This window comes from Ptychodera flava, chromosome 17 (assembly GCF_041260155.1).
Source record: "Ptychodera flava strain L36383 chromosome 17, AS_Pfla_20210202, whole genome shotgun sequence".
In the NCBI taxonomy this organism is placed as follows: Eukaryota; Metazoa; Hemichordata; class Enteropneusta; family Ptychoderidae; genus Ptychodera; species Ptychodera flava.
In genome coordinates, this window is record NC_091944.1 from 19,367,532 (window position 1) to 19,378,178 (window position 10,647).

The 10,647-nt window shown below is 35.3% G+C and overlaps 1 protein-coding gene across 13 annotated transcripts in view; it reads left to right on the plus strand.

Annotated features, from left to right (window-relative positions):
• Positions 1-10,515, plus strand: part of LOC139115703 (potassium voltage-gated channel subfamily KQT member 1-like) — a 348,427-nt gene extending 337,912 nt beyond the window's left edge. For all 13 annotated transcript variants that reach the window (XM_070678010.1, XM_070678011.1, XM_070678017.1 and 10 more), the window contains 2 exons: positions 217-415; positions 2,000-10,515. In XM_070678010.1, coding sequence (XP_070534111.1) covers positions 217-415; positions 2,000-2,573 — 773 coding nt within the window. In that variant the 3' untranslated portion in view covers positions 2,574-10,515. The remainder of the gene's footprint in view (positions 1-216; positions 416-1,999) is intronic.
• The last annotated feature ends 132 nt before the right edge of the window (positions 10,516-10,647 follow it).

Here is a 10,647-nt window from a genome sequence, read left to right on the forward strand (position 1 = left end):
ATTTTGATAAAAAACTGTAGCCAATGAAATGTGATGTCCATTTTGTTCAAAATTATCAAAAAAATCACAGGAAAATTCATAAAAAATGGTATAACCTTGCACTAAAATTTTTGGTGGGAAAAATTACGGCACTCAAAGGGTTAAAGCTTAGAATGTGATCTTACCCTTGCTGTGCACATGTGACATTTCTATACAATCGTTTTTGGCTCTTTTCAGATGATGATGAGACCATCGGGCTGACCAGACTTACTGAACCCCACAAAAATGCAATTCGTGCAGTCAGAAAAATTAAATATTTTGTTGCTCGGAGGAAATTTAAAGAGGCTTTCCGGCCGTACGATGTCAAAGACGTCATCGAGCAATATTCTGCTGGTGCTGCTGAAATGCAGTGTCGACTAAAAGCCATCCAGTCAAGGTAATCCACTCAATATTTTATGATTAATTTGTATGAATAAATATTTGTCAAAAATATTTGACAAGACTTGGAAATTTCTCCAACAAGAATACGGTAATTGGCAATTTGTTACCACTATAAGACCATCAAAATCAAATATCAAAGAATCTGATGATAAGCTGCAGAAATTAAGACACATGCAGAAAAGCAAAAATTCATCTAGATTTTTGTCAAAGCCGCAAAGGTCATTTAAAGAAAATTCTTTGTTTGCCGTCCTTTGATTTTTGGAAACCTACCAGCCAACCAGGAAAAAACAAACAAACACAGACAAAAACACAAGTGTATTAACAGTAGCTCACTTTTTAGTTGGTTTCTTTCGGAAAAATATTTTTATTTGTAATAGTGTCAACATTGTGTTTGTTTCCTTAAAATTCTCTGAAAACCTACCAGCACCTGAACGGCAAACAAAGAATTTTATTTATTGCGCCAAACGTTATGCACACTTTACTATAGTTACAAACACTGTTGGTTCCTGTTAGTCCCTGTGGGCGAAATCTGGGAGGACTTATAGATTTGGATCAGTAAGTTCTTCCATCCATCTGCTGCCATTACTTAGCCATGACTGAGGTACATATGCACATCAATTTATTTTGTGAATACCACCTGATGTCATTATGATTTTTTTATGTTCAGATAAATTACACCGAAACACCCCAACCGATCTTATTCAAAGTTGGTATAAAAGCAATGTACTATGGTGTACATTTATGTATGTCAATTTTTGTTGCAATATAATCAAAAAATGGCCACCAGGCATCCAATTATTTACAGTTTTTTCTGACAAAAAAAACAAAAACAGATAGTCATGTGACTCGACTTTTGATATTTCAGGTAGAAATAATGAAGTGACATATAAAAGTAATAGCAAATCCTAACGATAACATTCCAACCTAATGTCAATAAGTGAAAGTAAACAACATTATAAAGTAACCCAGATGACAATACACACATATAAAATTTTTTAAGCAGCTCATAACAGAATGGGACACTACAGCCATGTCCAATTTCTCACATACTCTGCCCATAAATAAATACTACACAACGACAACTACACGTGACATTGAGTGCACCAATCACAGACAATAAGTGTTACAATCTAAACAGGAATCAACAACCCAAAAACAATTGATCTAGTTCAGAATTTGTCATTATGATTACTTTGTTGCGGTTACACTCAAACAAACTTTCAAACAACAAACGCAAACGTATGTCAAAGTTTGTCTGTCCTACATACACTATGATTATGATATTTATAATTAAAATAATTTTATTTTACTTCTACAGTGGGTAACTGCAACAGTTATAATATTTCATAGAATAAACAGACAAAAGTCCCTTTCAAATATTGCTAAAATTGAAAGTGCCCAGCAAATGTACATACAAGTGAAGCACTTACTCAGAGAGAAATTGAAAGATACAGAAGTAGCTGTTATGGATGATGAAATTGATTGAGGGCGCTCTGAATGCTTGGAGCTGTAGGCGCATGCTTCAGTAACCAAGCTACTGAGTTTACCAGTGTATCAATATGGTGTGTTCCTCTTTCAGGTTGGATGAAATTCTTGGCAGACAGGAAGGCAAAAACGGATATGAATTATACAATACCAAAATACCAATGATCACCAGGGTTGTAAAAGTTGAAAAGAAAGTGAATATGATTGATCGCAAGCTTGACATGTTGATTGAACTTTACCGAGACGAGAGGCAGGAAAAAATGAAACAGCAGCAAAACGAGAGTCATGGCGACCAGAGTGGACAGGAGAGTGATAAAGAATCACCAAAGGAAACAGTAGTTCCAATGTGCAGAAATAGGCGGTTAGGACGGGCAAAGAAGCTCTCCCGCGTGAAATCAGAAGGTTATCGCGCACACGAGAGTAACTCTGAGAGAGCGGAGAGAACAGGCCCGAGAGTTGAGTTTCGGAAATTATCGGACTCCCAACCAAGTATTCCCTCGTCTTTAGACTTGGATAATGTACAGGGTGTTTCAAACACACTCTCGCAGCCATCGATTACGATGGATGGTGAGCAGAGTATGTCAGTCTCGAACACGAACATTAAGGGAGTTGGAAGAGGACAGAGCATCCCAGACTATGAGAATGCCATTGATGATACGCGAGTCTAACAGAGGTCACAGGTCAGATGATCTCCAGTGAAAAAAAAAAAACACTGCACAACCCAGGGAGCCATGCGTGGTCCAAATATCTTGCCAAAGTAATACAAGTATGGAGACAGCATTGCAAGGTTTACAATCATTTTACCCCTGCCATTCCCTCACGTTGGAAGAGCCCATTGTCATCAGTAATGGAAGAGTCTATTATTTCTGAAAATGAGGGAATGGCAGGGTTAATGTCCAGTTTTGAAAAGTACAGGTATCACTTCCTAAATTACTTTTTTGATGAAAAACTAAGAAAAAAAATCACATTGTCGTCGTCGTTATGGTAGAGTGTCTGAGTGAGTTGCTCAATGGCTATAGCAGAGTAAGTGTTTCTCGAAGAAGATATTTGAAAACTTTAAGTTTTTTCTCAAGTCTATTTAATGCTGAATTATAAGAGTATATCACGCATTCTTGTTATCACAACAGTTGTACCAATGTTTCAGGTTATTTTTTTTTAAATGTGTGTGCAACTTTGACAGAGAATGTAATATCGAGTAGATTGCCGTAGAAGCTTTTCAGGATCAGTTAGGTCGCAAAAGTAGTAATGAGAACGCTGTACTATACCGCTGAGTTCCGAATAGTGTATCATTAGTTAATTCTTTTGTACTACACTCAGAGTTTTTGTAATACACTTGCAATGTTGACTGTTATTTCTTTCAATGTGCAATTTTATTTTTTTGTCAACTGATATCAAGTTATTTTACGACAACGGGACACATTCTGGCTGCAGTTCAGTTATGGATTATTTTAGTGCTCTGCGCTGTGGCTTCTGAAAGTCACACGTTGAGACCTTCAGATCACTGTCTATAAATAAGTATCATACCTCTGTAAAGATTTAGCTCTTTGTGAATTATCATAGCAAGTTACACTAAATGTTTTTTTACATCCACTCATAGTCAAACATTGTACATAATAAGTATACCAAAGTGTTTGTAGTTTTCTCATTTGATAAGTTCACCATGTAAGCTTCCTTCATTTTATGGTTTGACAAAGCAAAACAAAACAAAACGTATTGTAAGAAACACACACAGATAAATACTTTTGTCAGTATTGCAAAACTGGTCTGATTTGTAAAATATTTATATATTTGCTATATATATTTTAGTGTAAATGTTTTGCTCCATATTGCCTCTTGCTAGAAGATTTGTATCCAGTTTAGTGCAGTCAAGTTGTTGACACAAAAGATGTACACAGGTTATCAGGACGGTCACCCCGGAACTTTCACAATCCAGACATTTCCAACCCATCAGTCAGAGCTAAGATTAAGGATAGGGTAAGGGTAAGTTTCCAGGGAGCTAACTGTCCCAGAACCATGTGTAGTACAGTGAAGATCTTCTCTGCGAACAGTTTTCTGTTTAGCATTGTCAGTTACAAAGACTCGTATATTAGTGCACCGCTCGGTTTTTTAGACAGCTTTATGATGTAGCTATTTTGCAGAACTGCCATACATCTCCACATCTATACTATTATTTTATATGTATATATACACGTACATTTCACAATAATTTCCATCATCTTCAGGGGGATTTTTTAATTTGGTAATGCACATTTTCAGCTGTTGACAAAACATGGTAAATTGTATTGGTTTGCTCGGCATCTTTGCACTGGTGGTCACTTGTACTTGGCACAAATCACAGTGATTATTAAATTCGATTTTCAGTCTCTCATGGTGGACTTCCAAGTTGTTCAGGTACACAGTATAAACAGTGGACAGTCTAAGTTGAATGATGCCGTACTTTTTTACAGTTACCGACATATGACACAATCATGTTCAGGCTTCTCAGCTCAGAAAAAAATTATTTGAAAAATCTTTATGATTTATCAAACATAAATATGTAAATGTATGAGCATCAACGTCGGCACGAATTTACAATTCTAGCAGTACTTTTGTGAGGTTTGAGTGCACTGGTCTCTTGTGGCTTAAAACATTAATCTTAGGTAGTGAGCGTGCTTGATTGCCTTTTGCTGATGTTATGTCGCATTCTTGCCAAAAGATTGGTCTAACAAAGCATGACAACAGATCAATATACCAGTTACAATGTCAGTATCATATCAGTACTGCTCTTTTCAGTGCAATTTGTTTCCTGCAAGTTCATAAAAATGCATATAGCCTCGGTGTGGGTAAAGAAGATTGTCACTAGGTCTCTATATTTGGCCAAAACAGTCAAATTTTTTTAAGTTTTTCCCCAAGAAAAAAATAATCTCTTCTCACAATAAAAAACATGTAAAAGTATGACTTTTATAGGTATATTTTTTGTCACCGGTGATAGTCTTAAAATATCACTGAGCAAGATAACAAGGAATGCTGTCATCAAAATCTCCATCTGGAAAAAAGCAATCTAGAATTGAAAACATGCTATCAGTGAAAGTTAAAAATCCCTTCTTTGAAATATCTCAAATATGCCTGAATCATAAGGCCAGGGTAAATTTATTCTTCATTCTCTGTCCTTTCGAAGTTTTAGAAGGTATTAGTGGCAAGTGGTTCAAAGACAAGAACATTTTATACACACAAGTGTATGCTTGATTGTATCCATGTAATATAACTGCCCTTTCAAGAATCAGATCGGAAACTTCTTGTTCACCTCCATGATTTACACTGCAATGTGACAATCTTCAAGCGTGCAGGCGTTTTAAGAATATTTTACAAAAATTTGGAAACAAAGATTTGTAGGCAGGAAAACTACCCCGTAAAATCATATTCAAATACATGTGTTTTTCACTGAAAAACATCGGAAAACTACACACAGGGGGCACTCACAACAAAGAATTTGATTATTTTTGGCTAATTTGTGAATATTTGAAAGTTTGCAGATGATTGCAATCACATGCAGTGGCAGCTTAAAGCATCACATGATAATTATATGAGTTCAGTACTGTAAGTTATATTTCTGTAATGTGTGAAAGTACATTTCTGAGTATTGCTCTGAGATTCAGTAGGGTTGTTTTCCGACCAATATTCTAGTGTTTCTCTGCTCTGTTAGTGTATTTCTGTTCAGAAAAGCAGGTGTACAAGTTACAAAACTGAATTGCGCTCTATAACTGTCAGATGGGCAGGAAGAACAAAAGAAGGTTAACAGGCTATTGAAAGAAGTTTCAGCCCTACCAATTATTCCACTGGGATGTTCTTGGTAAAAAAAAATCAGCCTTTTTTCACCAACAGAACTTTTCCCAACATTAAATCATACATGCCACATTTTCACATTTCGTGCAATTTATAGTATCACAAAGTGTGACACCCTATGCCTGTATATAATTCTGTGATAACCTTTTATTCTGAAAATTTTGCAGCCAAATTAATTCGCCACAAGCTGATGTCTTACCTTACTGCAGAATGTGACATTCAACAAAAGCAGAGAACCAAAAAGAGTTAGAAAGAGACTTTTACTCTGTCAGACAGACCATTACAAATCATTTTAATGAAGAACGCTTCAAAATCTTACAAGGAACCCTAACTTTTTGATGAGGAGTACCAGATTTTAATAATACAGATTGGAATAATATTTTTATGCCAAACAGACTTTATTTAAGAGACTAAGTCAAACCTAGCGTCAAACCCCAAACTCGTTTCTGATACTTCATGGCAACCTGTCAGAGATATTTGCCAAATAAGTTATTGCCCACAATTCTTTGACATAGATGATTCAGGCATTATCGTAATTTTTTTATCAATCTTCAATCGTAGTCTTTCTTGGCGAAAAATTACATGTTGTTGAAAATTTCTAAATTTTAACCCAGTGGAAAACAACTTCCATTCTTTTGTACTACATAATATTTATAACAAGATATCTCAAATCTTATTAGATAATATTCTATGGGACAAAGATGATAAATTTATGCTTCAAGTATGAAAATATATTAATATTTTACCAACACACTGTAGTGTCATTCAAAATTCATTCATATACAGTAGAAAATCTTTTTTAAGGTAAATTGCAATATGTTCTCTACTGCTTTCAAAGATGTTCAATTAAAATAAAGTTTAAAAAGTTTCTGGTTTGCAACTGATTTCATGAAATGTGGTTTCAACCTATAAAATGTGCTGAGTATTTCTGATAATTCCAATAATAATCTGGGAAGAACTTTTGGTAAGCGATTGCTTTTAATCAAGGTAAAATGCTCCCTTCTTATATTGTAAGGCTTCTTTTTGGGATGAAATTTTCAATTTTTATCAAACAATACCAGTACCAAAATGTTGTTCAATAAGTACACTGTATACAGACAAATCTTTAAAATGTTCCTTGTCCCTCAAAAGTATAGTTTGCACTGAGCCTTTCACACCCCTCAAATGTTCAATGGTTCAACCTGATAACTCCTCGACAAAACTATGGGGTATAATGAAGTCTGCAATGGAAGGGATGTTTCCAAAACTCTGGTTGCCAGGACTTCTCACCCTGAACTAAATTTTGATCAAAAGATAGTGCATCAGTGAAAGTGTTATAATTTCACGAGTGTACCTCTAACAAGCTTTAAGACTGTTGCTCATTAAATTCATGCACTGCTTGGGTTTTCCCCAAAATCAATATGGCCAGTTATGTGTAGTTGTCTTACACTGAGCAAAGTTAAATGCTAATATTATATCCTTTTTCTGTAAGAAAGTGTAGCAATAGTGGTAGAGGGCTCTTTTGGGAGCAAAGCAGTCAAGTAAACATGCAATGCTGCAAGGAAAGTTGTCTACTTAACATTGGCTTGGTTTAGGGTTAAGCTTCACTTTGAATTAAAAATGGGTTCAGATAAAAATTTTGTCAGTGGGTGGTACACAAATTCATTTACTATAATTGCACCTATAAAGAATTTCAGAGTGAAATTTCTGAAAAGAATTTTCAGAGTGAGTTTTATGCCATTTTGAATTAACACTCTCAAGAATTTGAGAAAAGATTTGGCAGACTTAATGACGTAACAGAAAAAAGATATCCCAGTGAAATGAAAGGTGTCATCAGTAATAGAGATACGGATCAATTTTTAGGCTGTCGGGAAGTTTACGGAAATTTGGAAGATGATATTCATGTCTGGTTTGATGATCACAAAAGATAAGGTTACGTTTGCCACTGTGTGGCTTAATTGGTTCTGTCGTACAAAGTCATGCTCCTCAAAAATTCTTGTTTCACTGCATGAGAGGGTACAAGGCCAAAAATAGATATGAAACATCATTGTATACGATCATGTTATAGGACACAATATCACTGCCAGAGACTAAACTTTCAACTGAAATATTACCGATAACTGCAAATGTGTCCGCCTAGTCTGATTGGGTGCTCTTTTTAATAAAGTCATGGATTTCAAACATGGATAAGTCAAGAAATGGACTCGGACAATAACCAACTTCCAATCAAGCTCCTGTTTTGTATCATATTTCCGCCAAGCTTAGTATGAAGTTTAGTCGAGCATATTGAAAAGGGTTTCTAGTAAATGGTCTATGCATAGAAAACTTCAAACTTGTGATGTTATTGCATATTAGCTGGCGATGATGCCTCTACTGTCTATCACAGACAAACCTTGTCTGTGTGTTAATTCATGTGCCAGAGCTTCCCCTCAAAATGTGCTCTTCATTTCCTTGGTCAAAAACTTACTCTTGTCCTCGATGGAAAATGCAAACCAGTGCAGACAAACACACACTAACATAGCCACACCTGCGCACGCACATACACTCAATAGATATGCACGCACATGTGAACAAAGAGTAAAATTTAAAAAGATGGAACTTGTATGAGTGAAGTAAAAAGTGTAGAATATTATGGCTATATATGCATTCAATTAATCAAGTTGTACAAATTTGTGACATCCATCAAGTCGTACTATCATAATTCACATTAGTGTACTTTCTCTATTCAATGTAGCTTTTGAATATGTTATTTCATAGCATGAGCTATGATCAAGGCAGGCCTTGGACTAGGCAAAAAAAATATGGTATATCTTTCTACTGGTCTTTGATCCCTAGATTGTAGCCAAACTAGAATAAAAAAAATGGAATTTTCCAAGTTTTAGATAAAATACAGATTTTGGCTTGTGCGAGACATAGGTATCCTTTGTTTTATGTCTTTGTACATTTTGTGGTATTTTCTGGAGCACAAGTCACTTTCTGTTATTCTTGTGTGTTTTAGGGGCAAAAAGCAATAGATAGCAGGCAATTGTGACACCACAACTGCAGCCTGTCCACCCCTATTTTCTCCACAAAGTATTCCAACCCACCTTAGAAAGCTGTTAGGATTGCACATTTTGGGGCAAAAGGGGTGGTGTGGTGGTGTGGTTGCCATGTACATGAGTGATTTTCTAACAAGTCTACTTGTATCTCTTTTTAGCATGTATTATTGTAGCACGTACTTTGTTGGACAGTGTCTGATAAATATAATTTTTGTTACAGATCATCCTATTTGTTACAAAGTTTCATGGTTTGTTACAAAGCATCATATAGTTTGTTACAAAGTTTCTCATCTTGTTACAAAGTATCATCATTCGTTGTGTCCAAGTAAAATTATTTCATACACATTGTACTTTGCAACAAAGTATCAATGTTTATTTATACAGACTGTCCTGTTTTGTAACAATTATTCAACAAGGTCTGGGAAATTATTTGGCAAAAGTTGTGAACACATCAGTCTCTTTCTCAGTAAAGAAGTCAAACAGCAGCAAATTGGCCTATCATGAAATTCTAAAATTGTCCCTTGTATGGTCTTTCCAGCATCCAATCAAAATCGTGTTATGCCACTCCATGCAAATATAAACATTTTCAATAAATAACAAGTCTGCAGGTGGCTTTAACCCAATAGTTACATTATTGTAACCATGTGGACATCGCAAGATACCATAAATGTTTTCATCCAATCCATTATAAAGTGTGAGGAAAGTAATGCGATAAACTATAATTTTTGTTATTTAATACATTTTCACGCATTTTGTATCGCGGCAAGTTTACAGTTTTTCTAGTGTCATTAACTTCCGACCTGAAGCTCCAGTTTAAGATTTTTGCCAGTGCGTGTGACTTGCTGCCACAAAATACGGCCATAAATTTACAGAGATACTCTTTACCTGTAACTGAAGCATACCAGTTACAACACAGAATTCTAACGCAGAATAGAAGGGAAAATTCGCCAATCAAGTTTAAATGTCATTTCACAGGAATATAAACATGAATTTCGTCAATATTTTTTGAGGTAGTGAGAATTTCATGCTCTTTCTTTGCCTTCAACAGTATTGTTGATAATTGTCATAGCAACTGGGAATACTATGTAAGTCAACCAAAATCCAAATCAGAAAACGGTCAATACATGCGCAGGAGTAGGTTTTGAAAGTATCATGTTTTAAGATGTAGATGATGTTGAAAAGCTGTGTTATAACACATAGACTGCTGCCAAGTCTGTACATTAATAACTTAAACAGGACGGTGCCTGACTGCACCGCTTCCTAAATATCTGTTATGCCAACTCAGATACATCATTGGAAAGCAGCTGGGTTAAACCCAATCATACTGACAGACAGATTATGTAACTGCGGCCAGTAAATTTTTATATGCCAAATAATTTCCCTGCTTGGACAGATACTGAGTTTTCTTGTAAAAATTAACGGGTTAAATCAGTACAAATGTTTCACCTTTTGCCCCCCATGTGTGCATGTAGGGATACGTCCCCCCTCCAAAAAAAAAAATAGAATATTTACATTTTTTCTACAGTAGTAAAAAAAATTATTCCTCTATCTGCCAAATGTCAAATATCTGCTCTACAAAAATGTTAAAAAATATTTTTTTCTTCTCTCTCATCTACATGGAATTTCTGTGCATCGGAATATGCTATGTATATTCAACTTAATTAGTATTCAGGCACCATGCAGACACAATTTACTAATGACATATTATAATTTGGCTTTGTATTCTGGTCAAAGTCATTTTTATCAAATTAAAATATTTCTGAAAGCATTACGACTGTCGTCTTTTTTTCATGGTGTGATTCTGGTACGTATGTATGTATTCAGCCTACATTACTTGATGCGACGTATTCGATGTGAAAATGGATGTCTGTGGTGACCCTCCTTATCTGCGGTGTTTATGCAA